At 34.8% G+C, this 20,660-nt stretch overlaps 1 protein-coding gene across 2 annotated transcripts in view; it reads right to left on the reverse strand.

Moving 5' to 3' along the window:
- Nucleotides 1-9,389: 9,389 nt before the first annotated feature.
- wnt7bb (wingless-type MMTV integration site family, member 7Bb) overlaps nt 9,390-20,660 on the reverse strand; it is a 48,537-nt gene continuing 37,266 nt past the window's right edge. For both annotated transcript variants that reach the window (XM_058767487.1, XM_058767486.1), the window contains exons 3-4: nt 15,696-15,967; nt 9,390-10,702 (exon numbers count right to left, since the gene is read on the reverse strand). In XM_058767487.1, coding sequence (XP_058623470.1) covers nt 10,223-10,702; nt 15,696-15,967 — 752 coding nt within the window. In that variant the 3' untranslated portion in view covers nt 9,390-10,222. The remainder of the gene's footprint in view (nt 10,703-15,695; nt 15,968-20,660) is intronic.

Below are 20,660 nucleotides of genomic sequence, written 5' to 3' on the forward strand. Positions count from 1 at the left end.
ATGAATTTCATATGAGAGCCTTTTGATCATTCAGATGGACAATATTGTGTTCATAAACAGAAACAGACTTTGCCCATGAACACAAAAATACCTCCTTAAATTTTTTTTATATATTTTTAAGCAATTTCAAGTGTAGTAAATATCAGGTGAAAAAATATCAATATATTTTGAATTACTTTAATTTTGATATTATCCTTTTTTTATTTAAATTTGAGTAATTTTGTTGTTTTTGTCATTAGGTTTTAATGTTTGTTTGTTTGTTTTAATTAATTTTGATTTCAGCTGTAGTTATTTTAGTACATTAAGTTAAACTAAATGAAAATGGGAAATATTTTGGCATTAGCTGAAATAAAATTAGTTTAGTTAATAGAATTAGTTTATAAAATATGTTTTATTTCAGTTAATGTTAATTTTGTCTATAATAGCCCTGTTATCAACTGTAAAATACAGAAGCAAACATTTTTGAATGAAACAATAAATATATAGGCATAATCTAATACAACTCTGTTTTTAAAAAAACAACTGGTCATGAATTTATATTTTAGCTTGGCTCTAATTTAGTCAACAATTATCATTTATAATTGATTTAGTTTTAGTCATTTAGTCAGTAATATTATTCATTATTAAATTTAATAATAATAATAGTAGTAGTAGTATTGAGGCTTGTGGAGTGATTTAATCCATTTCTGAAAAAAGGGGATCATGTAAGGTACGAAGAGAAAGAGTTTTACTTCCTAATATAAATTAATTGTACAATTCACAACTCCCATGTAAATTATTTGTTTGTTTTATTTGTTGTTGGTACATCATAAATGAAAAAACAACAACAAAACATACAGGTCAAAGGTCAGTGCCAACATGGCAGATGTTGTCAATAGTTTCCACATGTTGAACAGTTTTCAAACTGTACTACAATTAATATACATGTAAATTACATGGAATATTTGTATTTTAAATGTAATTTGTCACACCGAAGCATTGCTGCTGAACAAAATGTCTTTTTTAAACCATGAAGCAGTTCGGTTGAGGCACTTACAACAAAAAAATAAATAAATAAAAATATCAGTAGAAAACTTCTGCGGCTCAGTGACTTGGATCCAGATGCAGGAATATTGAATATCCATTAGTATGTGATGAAAAGTTTTAAACAGCTCAACAGCTCAACTTCTCATTGTTACGTAACAACTTCGACATAATATTTCCAATCCGGCCGTAATGTTGTGTGACATGAACAGTGAGACAAATATGAATGGCGCTTTTCCCGGCGTCTCATGCCAATATTTCAGTGAACAATAACTGCCATGAACATTAATCATCATGACGCGATAAATCACTCTGCAGTTTGGAAATCTGCGGGCACGATCCCATCGCCACATATAGATGCTCGGACGATGATCTGAGTGAGATTCAGATTAAGCAAAGGCACAGAGAAAACATGTACAACAAAAATCAAGAATCTGTAAATTTACCCATCAAACATTTTGCAACTAGTTTTTTTGAATGTCTATTTTTTTTTTTTTTTTTTACTCAGCATAATTCACTAGATAAAAAATTAAAATAGTCATTTATCACAAATATAGGTCTTGAGTATTGAAATTTGGTTTGTATTTATTATTTATCTAAATATGTATTTTTATGCAAATATACATGGAGGTGATGTGTGTGTGTGTGTGTATATATATTTACATTTAGTCATTTAGTAGACGCTTTTATCCAAAGTGACTTACGAATGAGGACAATGGAAGCAATCAAAATCAACAAAAGAGCAATAATAAGCAAATGCTATATAGTCTCAGTTAGCCTAACGCACTACATGTAGCAAGGTTTTTTTTTTTATTATATAATAGATAAAAAGTAAACAGAAAGATAGAATAGAAAAAGAATAGAGTAGAGGTCTGTTTTGTTTGTTTGTTTTTCGTTTTTTATAGAAAGCGAGCAGTTAGAAAACAAATGGAGTGCAAGTCTTAAAGGATAAACAAATAGATAAAATGGAATTAGAATAGAGAGTGCTAGAGTTAGAGGGTCAAATTTTATATATATATATATATATATATATATATATATATATATATTAGGGATCCACGATATTATCGGACTGATATCGGATTCGGCCGATAATGGCTTTAAATGTAAATATGGGCATCAGCCCGATATGAAAAATTATGCCGATATGAGGAATACATTAACTCACATGTGCTCAGGGTGTGCTGGTGATTAGATCATGTCAGCAGTGTGGCTCATTCTTGAAGCCATGGGCGTCGCTAGGCCATTTTTAGGCGGGCTTTAGCACCCCTAAATTTCTGCTCAGCCCCCCTAAAAATCTTGCGATTCTTTCCCTTTAAATTTCAAATGAAAACGGCAGCAGACTTCGGCTCCGCATCTTTCTGCGCGTTCTTCAATCCACAGACTGCGGTGGCGCAGAGGAGAGGACAAGGTGTGTGTTTATCGATAGATCGTTATAATATCTACATCTATGCAGCTCTTTGTCATAAATACAGTTTACAAAAAGTCATGGGAGAGCAAAGTTTTCGCTGCATTCACCACTCATCACACCACAGCTGTTTCCTTCAGCGAAAGCCCTTAACACATATGAACGCATACTTTATAAAACGATCACGTTATTGATATTTTCATTTGAAAATTTAGCTTTCAATATAGAACATAATATTACAGTGCATGTGGCATTAACTACCATACAGTTATGCATAGAAATGATTAAAGACAGTGACCGACAGCACTCAGTCAGTGCACTCATTTTAATTGCTTATCAGAGTGATTGACAGAGATTGAAACATTGTGTGTGTGTGTGTTTTGTATTAATTAAAAAAAAAAAAAAAATTGCTTGAATTGAATTTATGTAGAACGGTTCTACAATTTTGTTGTACAAATTTTCAATCAATTTTTTTGTAAATATTTATTTTTTATTATCATACCCTCATTGGGGGCTGAGCCCCCCTAAAATGAAAATCCTAGAATCGTCCCTGCTTGAAGCAAAGTTTTGTCTGAATTCTGATTAGATTAACTCTTTTGGATCGCTGCATTTAATCTGTGAAAGCACCTACAGAATGAAGCCTTCGGTGTGTGATAGAGTAAACAGTAATAGCACGTGCAGCGGCAGCAGTGACAGCCTCCCGGGTCCTAAAGCCCGTTCGGTAAGGAGTTTTAATCTGAAGGGGGCGCTGTTGGCCTACTTCTAATTAAATTAAAAGTAAAATAGCCTACAACACAAATAACATTTAGACTGTGTTTCTGATTAAATAAAGCAGTAACTGATGTCATAAAATAATGAGTATGTTTTGATTTAATGGTCAGAAGCTATAGCTTACATGAAAAAAAAAAAAGTCAATTGTAAATTAAATAATTTTATATATACTGATTTATTCATTAATGTGTAATATGTTTTATTTTTTAATTTTTACAACTCTTTTGCTTTAGACCATCTATGTTAAATCTTAAAATAAAATGTTAGGGTTGGTGGGGGTGGGGGGGGGTGGGGGGCAATTGATATATAGTTTATTTATAGTTATTTTCAAAGCTTCAATTATTCGTCAACGTCAAAAACCTTCATTATTGTTTATTTAATTTTAACAAATAAGTTCTTGTTAAAAACTAACCAAAATTTAAAATATTTTACTTATCATTTCTGCACAGGAGAGACTTGGTGTTGTTTGCAAACAAAAGGAAATATATCGGTATCAGTCAAAATAAGTTGAAAAATATCGGCATATCGACAAAATATATATATAATATGTAAACATGCATTCATATTTATTTAGAAAATGTAGCAAATAAATAAAATAAATATATAAAATGTACAATTTTATATACACACACACACACACACACACACACACACACATATAAATTAGTATAGAATTATATTATGTTTAATTTAAGCAAAAATCATATTTCTCTTTGTAATATACACACACACATGCATGTATATTTACAGTACATAAAAATGTGTAATTAAACTGTATGTATATATATATATATATATATATATATATATATATATATATATATAATGTTTTTATTATAATTTTTCAAACATGCATGCATACAGAAAATGTATAAATAAAATAAATTGTAATAAAATAAAAATGATAGAACGTATTGATAAAACGTATGCCATATAGTTGTATTTACAGAGAAAATATGTTTAAAAAATGGATGTGTGTGTGTGTATACTGTGAAAATACTAGTGTTCTAATCATTTTGGTCATCACTGTATTATATATATATATATATATATATATATATATATATGAAGAAACAGAACAAATTGAGACCAGCTAAATCCAGAAGAACTGTGGCAACGTCTCCAAGATGCGTCAAGAAACCTACCTGCAAAGCTACAGTACTGTTAAAAGTTTTAGGCACTAATGTAAAAATGCTGTAAAATGAGGATGCTGTCAAAAATAATGTCATAAATAGATTTGCTTTATATATTTGCAAAGAAAATGTGTAACTAAACAAAATATTTTATATTTATACATTTATATTTTATATTTACATTTCATGAAACTTGTCAGTGTGATATTACTCATCTCTGCTGGGAGTGGGCTCTTCTCAGGGTGGGGTGGTCCGCTATCTTTCACTCCCCTAGTACAAAAAACAAGACTAACAGACATAAAACATTTCCGTGTTTTCACACTGAAGTCACGTTACGAGCTGCCAAAACGTTGATCAGATTCAGGAGCATCACTAACAGTAGTACGCCAGTGTTTCACTTCATCCCCCGTCCACTGCACAATAACAAACACGTTATCATTGCAGATGCATCCCGCTGCATTGCTGGGACGGTCAATGTGTGCAGGACAGCCGTTCCCTTCTATCTCCAACCATTCCTTCTGGAAGATCTCAAACGTCAGCTGAAAGCATCCCGTTACTCTTTTGTCTTCACCCTCCACCCTCCTTCCATTCCTTCCCCTCGTTTTCTGAAAGATAATTTATTCTTTACGACTGTCACGTCTCTCCCACTCACAGCTGCACACTATCCATAAGCTCATCCCGCGCTAACAGATCGCTAGTTGGAGATTTGTGTCTCTACCCGGTTGGTCCCGTGAAATCACCCACAGTGCTCAAAAACAGAAAACACAGTCGATATTAAACCAAGGTGTACATTTATATGCCTGTTCCCTGTCTGATGCATTATGGGTAATGCCAGGAAATAGTTGCTCAGTCTTTCTAGAGAGAAGTCACAACCTGCTAAAATCATTTCACAAAAGTCTCTTTAAATGTTAATCTATTTGAGCGAATTAACATAACAGTGCCTCGACCAATGGCGTGATTTAGGGGCGTGGTTATTCAATGAGGCGAAAGTCTGAAAAACAGTCATTGGGTTTCACTAACCATGCATACACTGAGAAAAAAAATGGTGTAGGATTTACTTCGAAAACTTTTCACTCTGAAATTGCTATAGTAAATTTCACAAAGCGCTACAAAGGAATGGCAAAGTAACACTGAAGAATAAAGACTGAAATTGTATTTCTTGTAAAACGTACTCGGTTTTATTTACACATTACAAAATTTTCACGAAAAAAATCCACTTTTGCACTAAAATCTATTCTAAATCACATGTATACTAAATTTGATACATCTATATGCCATCTTAAATATATTTCGGTAACGATTTACAATAAGGTCCCGTTACTACTAACAATGAGCAATACATTTGTTACAGTATTTCTCTTTATCTTAGTTAATGGTAGCCAAAGAAAATACAACTGTTCATTGTTAGTTCAGGTTAGTTCAGGTCATCTATATAATATTAACAGACACAACGTTTGATTTCGATAATTTATTTGTAAATATTGAAAAGAACTAAGATGAATAAATTCTCATTGTTAATACATTTTATTGTTAGTTCAATGTTATGCAGATTGAATATTATTGTAAAGTGTTACTATATTTCGTTATATAAAAGTACACTGTAAAAAAACGATTTTTCAAAGTTGAATAAAACATTATTGGAGTACATTTTCCAAAAACAAAAAAGTACTGTTTCAGTCTTTCTATTTCAAAATGTCATGTTTAATTCAAAGTTTTGTTTGCGGTTGCTCATTTACATTGCTTCAAATTCATTAACATTACAACGAGGTTAAGAACAAATTCTTGTGTAGATATATGTGTATTTACAAATTATTATTATTTTTTTTTTTTGCAAGAAAATACTATTTCAGTCTTTCTGCTTCAAAATTTCACATTTAATTCAATGTTTTACTTGCTGTTTCTTTGCAATTATTTGTGAAATTTACTAGCAATTTCTGAATGAAAAATCTGAAGAAAAAAAATACTAGCAATTTTTTTTTTCACTGTGCATATACATATGAACACGCCATTATTAATGAATGACATTATGATTTAGTGCTTTACTACGAATTATCTGACCAAATTCTGATGCTTAAAGCTAAACTATGTAATTTCTTTCTATGTTTCATGTGCAGAAGAGGAGGTTTGGGAAACCTGTTTGGAAACAGTCATTATTTAATTCCAAATGGAGACATAAAAATCACATACTTAACCTTGAATACAACTTTACAAAATGCATGATTTCTGAGATTGATCTACACTGTTATCTGCCATCAAAAGTCAGAGATCTCAATATGAACTCAAATCATCTCTCATGAAATGATCTGAACTGCTCTTTAGTCTCATTATTCATTTGTCCATTTTTAATTCTCCTTCAGGAGAAACATTTCACACAAAGTTGAGTGGGAACTCTATATAAAAGAACAACATTTGCGCAATAAAATTAGAGTGTTTTATTAGTCACCAAGCATTGCTAAGCAGTTATAAACGAACAGTGATCTATTAAACGCGGTCGCTCTCTCTCAGCCGTGTGAGTTACTGGTGCATTGCTGTGCGATCGGGCCGTTTCTGTGTGAATAAAGCCGCTGGCATTATCTGCCAGAGTGGAACTCGCATTGAACAAACCATCTTGACACCAGAACAAAAGGTGCTTTAGAGGAGAGCACACACACCGTGGACTCTGTTTTTCTCTCTCATATTTTTTAATGACAAAATGTTTGCCAGAAACAGGTGGATTTATTTTGGGCAATCCGGGGTATAGTGATGGAGCTTAGATGGTTCCGGGCCCCAGGGCTTCAGACAACTAACAAAACACATCTTACTTCTGCTTTGCTGCCTGTCTGTAATGCCTTTCAGCCGAGAGCATGATGGTCCCGAGAGCTTTCCCTCGACTGACACCCTTAAAATCCATGAATGAGCTCCAAAATACTGCCGTACCCACAGCAGAAAGAGTTTCAGCTTGTGTACGTTCTAGTTATATTTCAGTTTAAGGCTAAACATACCTTTGGATTTAAATGTAACATTATTTTGACACATTCAATACAACATTCATCGGAAACTAGTGTGTAGATTTACCTAAAAAGTGAAATGTGTTCAGATTTTCCAAAAAAATCTTGTATGAGTGAATTATGAGATATAATAATATATATTATTCATATTACACAAATATTATTACTATTTTGAAAATGTAATGTAAAATGCATTATATGTAACATTGATTTTTTTTTTTTTCAAAATTTTTATTGACTATTTAATTTAATATTGATTTTATTGATTTTTTTTCCCCCAAAATTTTTATTGACTATTTAATTTAATATTGATTTTATTGATTTTTTAAAATTGTATAATTATACAATTCTGAGAACCGATTTTTCTCTGCAGTAACCCCAAATTTACCTAAAAAGTGGATTGTTTTCAGATTTTCCAGATAGTAATGTGTGTATATATGAGTGAAAAAGAAAAAAAAAAAATCATAAATGAAATCTATTTAATATCTCAAATGTTTTGCCTAGACAGTAATGACACAATATAGAGAACAAATGGAGACGTTTCTCCTCTAGTTTCAGAAGACTTCTCAACATTGTCTCAAACTGTGCTCCAATTTGCTTATATATATATATATATATATATATTTTTTTTTTTTTTGGTAATATTTTATTGCAATATATTTTAAATATATAGAATTTTTGTTTAATTCTTGTACAATTTTCTCTGTAAAAACATCCCAAATGTCAGTCTTAAATCCCAAAGTCTGCAATCAAACAGATCTCAATCATTTCTCATCAAATCCATATTCATTTTATAGCTCTAAGCTCTATACTTTTTCATTTTTCCTAAGGAATTTTAGTTAAAACATCTGAGACAAAGTCCCATGCACTGAAGCGCTATGAAAGAGCATAATATCTACCGCAGTACAAGAGCAAATCAACCTAAACCCTCTTGTTTTTTTCCCTTTAATTCCAAAGATAACTCCACACATGCCACAATCAAGCGAACGGACCACAAGATATTATAAACATGTGTTTTCCTCACAAACGTAAAGAAAGGCTGGATGGGCGAGCTGCTCGCTTGATTTAACTATGATATCTAATGATGTATGTTTCCTCCTCATGCCCTATTAAGATTAAGAGTGACTGGAACTGCGCAATACGGGCACAATTTCCGGCCTTTGGAAGCGCGGCCTCAAATATGAGTCACAGCGAATATCACTGCCTCGTTTTAGGCAACTTTCCCAAATGGGCTTCGAAGACATGGAAGTGGAAAGCTGTCCCTGACACGGCCAGGAAACAAGCATAAAAAGCCACCAGCACAATTCTTCTTGTCATTTATAATGGGGAAATGGCGACGAGTCTATTCTTTTCGGGTTTAACGATCATTATGTTGAGAGGTGATGTGTGTTTAATGGGTTTTCAGGCTTCTGAAATACAGGAAACGAGTTGGGATTCATACTGATGTCATGTGCGCTTGAAAACACCAATGTTTGGGATCAAACATAGTTTAAACCTTTTCATAAATGGACTTTTGCATAAAAAAACCCCCATTAATTTAGAAAGCAATCAACCAGCAGGAACAAAACAATGCTATAGTAAATGCAAAAAATAAAAAGCAATTCATCATATAACTGCATAATTAGGACAGAAAAGTCAATAGATTTGTTAACTTTTAAAATTGAGAAGAGAAACTACTTCCCAGATGTTTTGTATTTGATGTCCAAACTCTGTTATTGTAATGCAAATTACAGTTGTCTTACTTGTTAATACTAATATAAAACATTATGCAATATAATATATTTTATGTAATATTTATTATATATAAAAGGTTACATATTAAGAAATACTAATAAAATATTTTATATATATATATATATATATATATATATATATATATATATATATATAAAACATCAAATATATTAAATTATATAGATCAAAAATATATATAACATAATAAATACTGATATAAAATATTCTATAAATTTAAATCTAAAATATTACATATTGTCTTATATAACATGTTATGTAAAAGTTTTTATATAGTATACAATATATTATATAACATATGCGACCCAGATTCCCAAAGAGTTATTTTTCCCCTGCAAAAACATCCCAGATGTCAGTCAACTTGATATTTATTTTACTTTTAATTGCATCGTATCTGAATAGAAAAAATATCAGTGCAGCACTCTGTAACATATCCAGAAATATACTCGTTCCACATTTCATGAACTGAGGAAGGATCTTTGAATCGTAGAGACTGGTTTAGCAAAGTCGGAAAAAGAAAAGTGGCCCGAACGTCTATCGCATACCTTACTGAGAACTACAGCTAGATTACAGCAAAGATGAACCCATGTTTACATACGTTAGCTGACCAAAAAAAAAAAAAAAATCGACAGTGGTTTCGGAAGTCAACACATCATTAGCCATCAAACGTTCCTGTTGGAAAACACGGGCCTTTTTCCTTCCCTCTATAAGACGTTTTCAGTCACGAGCTTCTACAAAGTCTTTCTCTCGGTTTACACTTAGTACAAAAGAACACATTTCTACCCGTTAGCGCTTCGGTTCCTTAGGAGACTATGACATATAATATATAATAATTTATTTTCAGTGTTCAAACAGACAGATCCAGTGTGACTGGATAACTAACATACTCTACCAGGTTCCAGTTGGCATTTATACATCCTCGATTTGCACTGAGCTCCTTAAACACAACTCAACGAGTTCCTCCGTGGCGTTTTGAGACGATGCCGAGTCCCACACTACGAATCCCAGCATGCACGGCTGGCATCCTGCAGTCCTTTAGCGCGAGTCAGTGCACGTACCTCCGGGCTCGTACCTACCGATAGAGTTTAGTATTTTAACTCTGTGTTAAAGCAAATATACATTCTGCTGTGCAAAACGAGCCGAGCGATTCATTTGCAGGTGAACACCTCCGTCCTCTCGCTACAGGTGTTGCATTTCACAAAACAGCACCACTGGAATTTACAGTTGCATTGCCACACTTTGGTGTACTGATGCGTGTTGTAGCCCCGCCCACAGCACATGAGGTCACAACCGTCCGTGTGCGGCGATGTCCGGTTGCACAGCCGCCCCTGCGTCCCCACGCTGCCCGTTTTGGCGTCCTCTTCGCAGTAGTTGGGCGAGCGCTCGATGTAGACCAGGTCCGTTTCTAAGGGCTTCTGGTAACCGTGCGCCTTCTTCACCTTGAGGAAAGTGGGCTGCCGCAGGCGTGAGGCGCGGACCACCTCCACGTGCACCGCTTTGTTGTACTTGTCCTTCAGGACGTAGCCGATCTCGCGGAACTTGGGGAGCGTGGTCCAGCAGGTTTTGGTGGTGCAGGAGCCCGACACGCCGTGACACTTGCATTCCAGCTTCATCCGCTCCTCCAGAACCTGCGGGAAACAGTACGAGTCTCGTTAGAGTGCCATTTACATAAACTATATGTGACAATGGACCACAAAACCAGTCATAAGGGTCAGTTTCATTTTTTCATCATTCATAAGCTTTCCGTTGATGTATGGTTTGTTAGGATCGGACAATATTTGGCCGAGATACAACTATTTGAAAATCTGGAATCTGAGGGTGCAAAAAATATTGAGAAAATCGCCTTTAAAGTTGACCAAATGAAGTTCTTAGCAATGCATATTACTAATCAAAAATTAAGTTTTGATATATTTATGGTAGGAGATTTACAAAATATCTTCATGGAACATGATCTTTACTGAATATCCTAATGATTTTTGGCTATTGCTACAAATATACCTGTGCTGCTTATGACTGCTTTTGTGCTCCAGGGTCACACATGATTCAACTTCACATGTCACATAGCTTGCAGTCTGTAGTTACTACTTACTGTATAATGTTTCAAAAATTATATATCATAATATAAATAATTATAAGTAATTTATAGTGTAAGTAATATTTTATTATAAAATATATTTCATAGTATAATATTTATTACATCATATTAAATAATATAATATAATATAATGTAATATAATTGGATAAAAATTTCAGGCGTTTCATCAATGTCTTGTTCAATTTTATTTAGTTTAGTTTTTAATAACAAAATAGATATTAATATGTTAATATATTATATTAATTAATATAGCATATTAATTAAATTATTAATAGTTATTAAATAATTTAATACATATTTTATACAATACTAGCTTACTGCATGCTGCATTTTTAAGGTTCTATATACAGTAATATAATGTTTATTTATTACTTGTATATAGTATTTCATATATTAGCATACTAAATATTTATAATTAACGGAATATTTTATATATTTAAGTAATATCTTTAAATAAATACTTTTATATAATATTTTATATAATGTATAATACATTAAATATTTAGATTTAATATATTTGATCTATATCTGATAGTATAAAATATAATCCCCCGGTTTCACAGACAAGGCTTAAGCCTAGTCCCAGACTAAAATGTTAGTCTGAGCAGTTTCAACTGAAAGAAACTTGCACTGATTGATCTTAAAATATATCAGTGCCTTTGTTTTGTCTCGAGATGCACACCAGTAATGTTTTTTTCTAAGGCACGTTTATAAAAATGACTTAAATGGCCTAATTGAACTATGGCCTAATCCTGGTTTAGTCTAAGCCCTGTCTGTGAAACCGGGCCAATATGTATTATATGATCTCTGTTAATCAGTGTCATGTTATTTATTTGTGTTCGTTTTCTACAATTACAGTCCTATTGTACAATTATACAACTCTGGTGTGCTGTGTTGGTCACCACTTGATATCCAATATAAAGTACTAGCGTACAGTTTTTTGTTATTCTGTCTAATGTTTTAAAAATAGTATATTGCATAATGCATAATGTAATGGTAAATGTAGTAGTTCATTGTTGTCATATCTCTACGCAGAGTCACAGGACCTCATCACATTCCATGACAGGCACATCTCGAAAATAAACAATTCTTTTGCATTTTCAAATGCAAAACATCTCTACGGTCGACAGACAAATAATGCAACGTCAAAAATCACAGGTTAAATGATTATTAGTAACTCATCACACTGAAAAAGGACAAATAAGGTGGCCACATTGCTTTGCAGGACACAGTATCTGTCACAAACGATGCACGGTCAACATACTTCAGAAAGAGTACGCTATTCTGAACACTAAAACACAGCACATTCTAACGGCTTTCGGAAATCAGCCTTTTTATGGTTTGCACTGGGCTGTTTGGAAGACAAGCAACGTACATGCAGTGGAAAAACCATATGCTGGCGTAGAGACGATCTAATGTGCTACATTAATACTGCCGGAGACTTCAGACGCTCGCTGCTGATCCGCACCAGCAGCTCTCTGCCAGTTACCCATCAAACCTACTCTGTAATTCTCTCTACCTTCCTGCACACCACATCTATGAGCAGGAAAAATAAATATAAATCTCCTATAACCAAACACCATGATACTCCCAGTTAGAAGTGGATTATTGAGCTATTTAATGCATTGCAGATCTTTCACAGCAGTGAAGCTACCAAACGTCATCAAATGGAAAGAAAGCGGAAGAAACCTGCATTACAGATGAAGAAAGGGTTCAAATCATCAAGCACACATCTAGAGTGTACTGCAAAGAAAAGGAGATGCTTTATTTTTAGATTAACATTGGATATCAATACTGTATGAAATGCTGAAAGAATTTTTCCAGACCTTTTTCTCTGTCTGGCACAACTCCTCACCAAAAGCAATTATCATTTCCCTGGAAAACACATGTAAACTAATTGATCAATCCCACAAAACCGTCTTGACCCACGCGAGGCCATTGACAGTAAAAGTCGGTTGGGAGATCTCGATTTCAACAGGGTCTGTGCAATAACAAAAGAGGTCGGAAGGATTGTTCTGGCAAGACATTTATAAAAGTCTACAGTGAAGTTTTGTACTTCCTGGCCTTTTCCTATGACTCATATGAAGGCTGCCAGTTTTCCATTTTAATAAAAAAAAAAAAAAAAAAGGTTCCTAATTGGCCTCTAATTGAATTATGCTAAAAATGAACAGAATAAATATATTATTGCATTATAATTTTACATTTTAAAAATGTACTTGTTTTAAAACCTATTGAGCTGGCCAAATAAATGGCATTGTAAGATTGTAAGGCATCACACACACACACACACACACACACACAGAGAGAGACTGCATGCATTACAAGGCATAATACTTTTTTTAAAGACTGCATTGAGAGGCATAATGTCTATAAAAGTTTATGAAAAGTCCATGAAAAACATGCATTTGTAATATACATTTTTGCGTTGCATACATATATAGATGGTGTGTGTGTGTGTATAGTTTTATATTTTACATAAAATAAAATATTAATATTATTTTAAAATAAAGTAATAAAATAAAATAATTATATACTTCTTTTTCATATTACTTTATTTATATTTAGTATTATTTTTATTTTACTTTTAACATTATTTATTTAAAACATGCATTGTCAAAATAAAAAAATAAAAAACATTACATAGTATCTAAAGCTAGGCAGCTCACTAGGTTTTGAAACCATTAATGAAAAAAGACCTCTAACACTTCTTTTTATATTCAATCTAGCTGTTTTTTAATCTATTATATAATTAACAAAAACAAAAAAAAAACCTTGCTGCATGTACTGTGTTAGGCTAACTGAGACTTGTCATAGCTCTTGCTTATTATTGCTCTTTTGTTGATTCTGGTCGCTTTGGATAAAAGCGTCTGCTATATGACTAAATATAAATGTAATAACAAGTAGAATGTTTTAATTCTGCCATGCAGTAATCATATTTCATAAAATGTAAACTGGATTTTCAGCCATTACTTAACCAATTAACAAATTGTTCCCTTGTAAAACACTGATTATCTGAACACCCGTACGATGTTGAAATCAGTTCCACATGGCTTCAATGCATCAATGTTGATTTTGCAGAGAAATACATTCATGACTACCGTTGATTCAACATACAACGAGCTAGCGTATGCCCGCAGGCAATGGCGTTTCAAAATGAACGATGTGTTACTTCACAAGCCGTCCGAAGGCCCGCAGCGCTGTTTACATTTGCCTGGATACGCTTACATCCACAGCGCTAATGTGGACCAGTTTTGGCCCTCGGCTCGCTCCAACCACATACACGTATGATAGCAATTGAAATTCCAGAGCGGCAACTTCCATCTTCCCCCATCCAGAGTCATATGGTACGTCCCGTCCCCCCTTACCCTATGATGCTATGGCTCCACGAGTGCCATTGTGGGTCCTCTATAAAAGACAAGAAAAAAGCCTGACTCAATGGAGCGAGGGCTGTGTTTTCAGTGCTGCAGAAAGACTCGCAATAATATCCTGTTACAGGCTTTAGACTTGATGATTCCATGCAGCGGCCCGCGATGGGATTGGCCAGGCTCCAACTGGCAACCGCGATCCTGGGGCTCAGTCCCGACTCGGCTCAGGCTCGCTCACACCATAAAGCCCTGTGTTATTAATTAGATCCATTTGTCACCGGAGTGCATGCGGTTCTGCTGTTTCAGTGCATGTTGTTTTGTGTTCTTGGATGACTAACAGCTATCAAACAAACAAACATGGCCAGAGCGGCGAGCGGCCAAACCGAGCTTGAACCGGGATCAAGGCGGGAACCGAGAAAACACGCAGTAATTGGCTGAAGCGAAACGAGTTGCTGAAAACGACTGACTGTTGCGGAGTGATGAAGCTCGCTTTGGGTTGCTCGGTGGGGGAATCGTTTTAGATGCCACCTGAAACACCTGTTTTACATAGGAAGAACGAACTGTGCCACCCACAATATGGCAAACTGTTTTGGAGGACCATCAAGATGAGCCACACCGCACATCTTCGCAGTGCCAAACTCTGAAACGCTCTTTAAGCTGAAAAAAATGACATCGAAGTCTAAATGCATTTGTCTTTTCAGCATGAATTAATGGATACATTTCTGAAGAATTCGTTATTTGTTTCTTCAACTAAACGGCGGCCAAAAGGCGCTTCCAAGCTTCAACGTTTTAAAGCCTCTGACATCTAAAACAGATTAAGTAGCATTGTCTGGAAGATTTTCCCAACCGTGCAGTCAAACAAAATGGATAAATGTTTCTGCAAGATTGTCAAATTAAAATGCTCTTGAGAAATAACAAATGAATGCATAAGAACTTTTCCCCGAAGATTTTATTTGTTTCTTCAAGGCAAAAACTCTTCCAAGCTCCAAAGTTCTTCAAACAGCTTCTGAAGCCTAAACAGATTAAGAAGCATTGTCTGGATGCTTCTCCCAGCCGTGCAGTCAAACAAAACTTTTGGATGAATGGTCTGGCAGTCTTGCAGAAACAACGTTGCTAAATGTCGAATCTAAATTTTTTAGCTTGTGCAGAAAAAAGCCTCACCTTTCGGCCAGCTTCGTTGTTATGAAGATTCATCAGCCGTCGGGCATTTTTTTTAATCTCCCGGGCGTCCACGAACTTCCGGGAGAACTCGATGCCGTATTTGATGTCCGCGGAGCATCCGCCCCATTTCCAGCCCTCCTCCTGGTTGTAGTAGCCCTGTTTCTCCCTGTCGCAGCCGCAGTGGCTCATGTTGCCCTGGCTGCATGCGGCCGTCACGGCGTGGGCGACCCCAGCGGCGGTGATGGCGTAGGTGAATGCCGCCTCCCTGCTGCCTGGGGGGAAGAGGGAACAGGCTGTGACATCTGCTCAACAGAACTCGATCACCAACAAATTTGCATGCACAAACTAGCAAAATCAACATTTTGTGGTTGTGCTGTGTAGTAACTGATTACATGTAATCTGGAATCAGTAATCAGAATTAAAGGGTTAGTTCACCAAAAAATTAAAATTAGCCCATGTTTTACTCACCCTCAAAGCATCCTAGGTGTATATGACTTTCTTCTTTCAGACGAATCCAATCAGAGTTATATTAAAAATTACCCTGGCTCTTCTAAGTGTTAGAATGGGAGTAGGAGGGTGTTTTTGGTGTTTTTTTAAACAAACTCACGAGACTAGCATATCTCAGAGGCGCGCGCACGATGCATACGTCCTATGTCATCCGCCAGAATGGCTTCCGCGTACAGAAGTCAGCAGAAGTGAGAAAAAGTATTTATAACATTTTAAATATGGATATTTTTCTTACAAAAAGACATGGATTCGCTACAGGAGGCCTTTATTCACTCCCCGGGGCCGTCTGAGGCATGTTTTATTATGGATGCGCGCACTTTATTTGATTACTTTTGGACTGTTAAACAAAAACACCCGCCTACTCACATTCTAACACTTGGAAGAGCCAGAATAATTTTTAACATAACTCCCATTGGATTGATCTGAAAGAAGAAAGTAATGTACACCTAGGATGCTTTGAGGGTGAGTAAAACATGGGCTAATTATAATTTTTGGGTAAACTAACCCTTTAAGTACTTGTAATTAGATGATTATATTATGTTTTAAATGCTCATAATCAGATTACAGTTACTTGGATGGATTACATATTTACAGATTATTCACACAATGGTAGTAAATTATTCATAATTTATTGATTCTCTCTAATTCTTTTTTCTCTTTTTACATTTTTTATTCATGTGATGCAGAGATTCAAGTCAAGTCAAGTCACTATTATTTGTATAGCACTTTTAACAATGCAAATTGTGTCAAAGCAGCTTTACATCACCTTGATATAAAACTGGGTGGATTTCCAGAAATGCGATTTGAATAGGATTCCAAACCACATACGAATTTAGCTTCAAATGGATTTGCACAAATCGGATTTCATGTAGTTCGTTGCCGTTCAGACTATTTAAACATGATCGGATTTCAATCGGATTTGCACAAAAATCAGATTTGGGCTGACAGTCTGAACGAGGCTTTAGAAACTGCATAGCAACCAGCCAGAACACTCTAGCAAACACGCTGTGCTAAAAACAAATTAGTACGCCTTAACAACCAGCCAGAACACCCTGGAAACCACATAACAGCAACACCCTAGCAAGGACATTGTGCTAAAACAAATGAAGATATCTTAGCATCCAGCCAGAACACCCTGGCAAACACATCACATTGTGTTAAAAGAAAAATCACAACAACTTAGGAACTGCATAGCAACACTCTTACATAACATTATGCTAAAAACAAATTAGTACAACTTAGCAACTGCATGGTAACACCCTGGCAACCAGCCAGAACACCTAATATAATGGCAGCGACATTTGCATGTGCAAACAACACTGATGTTTTATTTTAAAAAAGAAGCAAAATTTGCTATCTACACTGTTAGACACTCATAAATAATATGAGCAACAAAATCAGTTGAGGTGTTCAGATACTCAATATCTTCAGGGAAAACATGATTTGGAATCTTTATATAATCATTAAAAATGAAAATGGAGTGGTATGGAATAATAGATATATTTTTTCTTTTTATTTTCTTTTTATTAGATTTTCAAAAGAACCACACACACACAAGTAAACCAGAGCCGAACGAAACAGAGATAATAAACAAATACTGTCAGCACTACCTACATATAAGTTGAATACTTCCATGATATAGTAATATAATAGTAATATTTTAATAAGCAATTTCAAATGAGAATGTATGATTAGTACAGATTTCTGTGAAGCTTCCGAAGATGAAAAATGTGCAATAAGCTGGTTTCATCCCAGCTGCTGAATAGTGTTTCTGTACACCTTTGGGGAAAAGGCTGCAGCTGTTAACCAGCGGCCGCAGATGTTTCTCAGAGTGTGAGAAAGAAAAGCCAAGGTGCTGTCCAAAGTGCTGAATTCTCCTGCCAGAGCACCTTACAAACCCACCACAAGAAACACAGTGAGGTACATCTGGCCCTCCGCTGCTGCTGCTGGAACGGCTAGCAGGTTCCGCTCACACACACATCTGGAGTTTTATTTAACGTGACACATGGAGCAAACGTAGGAGGACATTCACAGTACATCAGCTCAACAATCACGAGAAATAAACAAACTGATAACAGTGATCTCTGATGATCTCAGAAGAGCCAAACTCTCTTATCAAAAGCTGTCTTTCTAAAGAGGTGTGCTGTTACTTAAAGTGATCAAAACATTAGGCAAACCTAGAGATGCACTAATTGCAATTTTCTTGGCCGATTCCGATTTCTGATTTTTTTGTAAGTGTGACCTGCCGATACTGATTTTTGCAGATTCAGATTTTCATTTTAAATACTATAATTGACAGCATTTACAAAGAAAAATCTATACTTTTTTTTTAATGAAAAAATAAAATGATTTAAAATGATTAAACATTACAATTCCCCCAATATGGACAAAGTTACAGATGTTCTCTCACTTAAACAACTCTCAAAATAAAGTGCTCTGTGACTAGAAATAACAATTTCTATAACAAAACTGCAAGGAGTTGCTGTACACAACAAAACAGATGTCATTTCCCACTATGTTTCTTACATTGTAATTTTTTCACTAACCTTATTAAATGTGTCATCTTTCACATCAAATTCTTACATTGTTTCAATTAAGTCAGTTAGAATAATAAGAAACTATAGAGCTGTTACCATTCAAATAAAATCAGTATCAACAAACTCCTTTGCACTGCAGGAAACACAGAAGCTGCATCTGAAGTGGCATTAGCTGTATTTACACAGACTGTTTGATAAAGTTGAGATGCCATAAATGCATTTACAATGTAAAATTTTGAGTGCATGAAGAATTTTATAAGATTAATGTTTTAAATATTTTTTAAACATACAAATAAGAAATGTTGGGATGATAGTTTTAAATATGAAACCAAACCAGTAGGTGGCGGCAAATGATGTTTGAATGAGTGAGTCATTTAGTCCTTCATTCAACAGATTCGTTCAAACGGCTAATTCATTCAGAAGCGAGGCAAGTGACTACTGTCTTTATGAATGGGTTAATGAATCATTGACTCACTTGATTCGTTCAAAAACGTGGATTCATTCAGTAACGAAACACTGACATGTGTTGCGACACACAACGGTTCTGCTGTGGCTTTGATTGGAACTATTTTCATCTGCAAAATATTGTCAATATTGTGTCTAAAATGTAAGTAACTTAATTTTAACTTCTTGTTAATTGAAATACTATTGTAGGGCTGCAACTAACGATTATTTTAATAATCGATTAATCTGTCGATTATTTTTTCGATTAATCGATGAATCGGATAAAAAAAAAAAAAGCATTCATTTCCAACCCTTTATTCAAAAACAGAACTAAAATCTTTAGAAAGTGCACAAACATGTTGCTCCTTGAACATCCCTGAGCTGTTATAATAATAATAAAATAAAATAAAATGGACTAACACAAAAACATACACATGTATGCTTTACATCTGCCAAATATATAGACTTTGGGGAGTGCAAAAATTAAATAATTTAACAACACTGCGTCGTTAGCGTTGGTATTGTATCAGACACTTGCATTTAACATTATATGAAAATCAAGCTCAAATGGAGTTAATAATGTTTTTGACCAGAGAATGACGGAGATGGAGTGTTTTGTCTGTCATTAGAACGGCTGTAACTGTTATCTGAAGCAGCAAGTGCATTATGCTTTCATCAACTTTACAGGTTATATAACTTTGATTGTAGCTATATGAGCGCTTAGTTTTTTCTTGTTGTTTAATACACTTGGCCAAAATCTCAAATTAAGCGCTTATGCACATAATGCACAGGATATTTAAAACGTATATAGACGGCAAATAACTAATTCTTCTCCACTCTTCGAACACACAAAACATTATCCTTTACTGACATAGTGTTTGAGTAAAGAAAACGCTGTACTATTCAAACACCAATTATTTATTCACCCTTGCATTGCGAAAAAGCAGAGATCTCATCTTCTCCAGGCTGTGCGCGGCGCGTCAATCTGAACGGAGGCGGGGTGAAGGTACGAGGTCTCGCTGAGAGCTCGATGATCCAATGGCGTTACGAAGTTTTACTGACAAGTTATTTTAATGCTTATCATTGATTTACTACTTTTAAAACTCTCTGATTTAAAATAATAAAAACGAATTATAAGCGACTTGGATAATTTTTCACAGCACCTGACTGGGCTAGGGTATGGCAACTGCATACTCTGCCATACGCAAACGCCGCCCCTGCTCCCACACCTTGGATGACTTGGGTCGCACGGATTTCTCTGCCTCCGCCATATCTTTCCTCTACCTCCGCTCGTTTTTTTTTTATTTATGAGGCGCCAAACTCTGCTAGCATCCGTGCGCGAGAGAGACCGAGTGTGTTCACTCCGCTCCGCGCTCAACTAAAGTTTTTTTTTTTTTAAATAATCAAACGTCTCCGCGTCGCGCGACACAACGAATCGATTATGAAATTCGTTGCCAACGCTTTTAGTAATCGATTT

Source organism: Onychostoma macrolepis, chromosome 25 (assembly GCF_012432095.1).
Source record: "Onychostoma macrolepis isolate SWU-2019 chromosome 25, ASM1243209v1, whole genome shotgun sequence".
Taxonomy (NCBI): domain Eukaryota; kingdom Metazoa; phylum Chordata; class Actinopteri; order Cypriniformes; family Cyprinidae; genus Onychostoma; species Onychostoma macrolepis.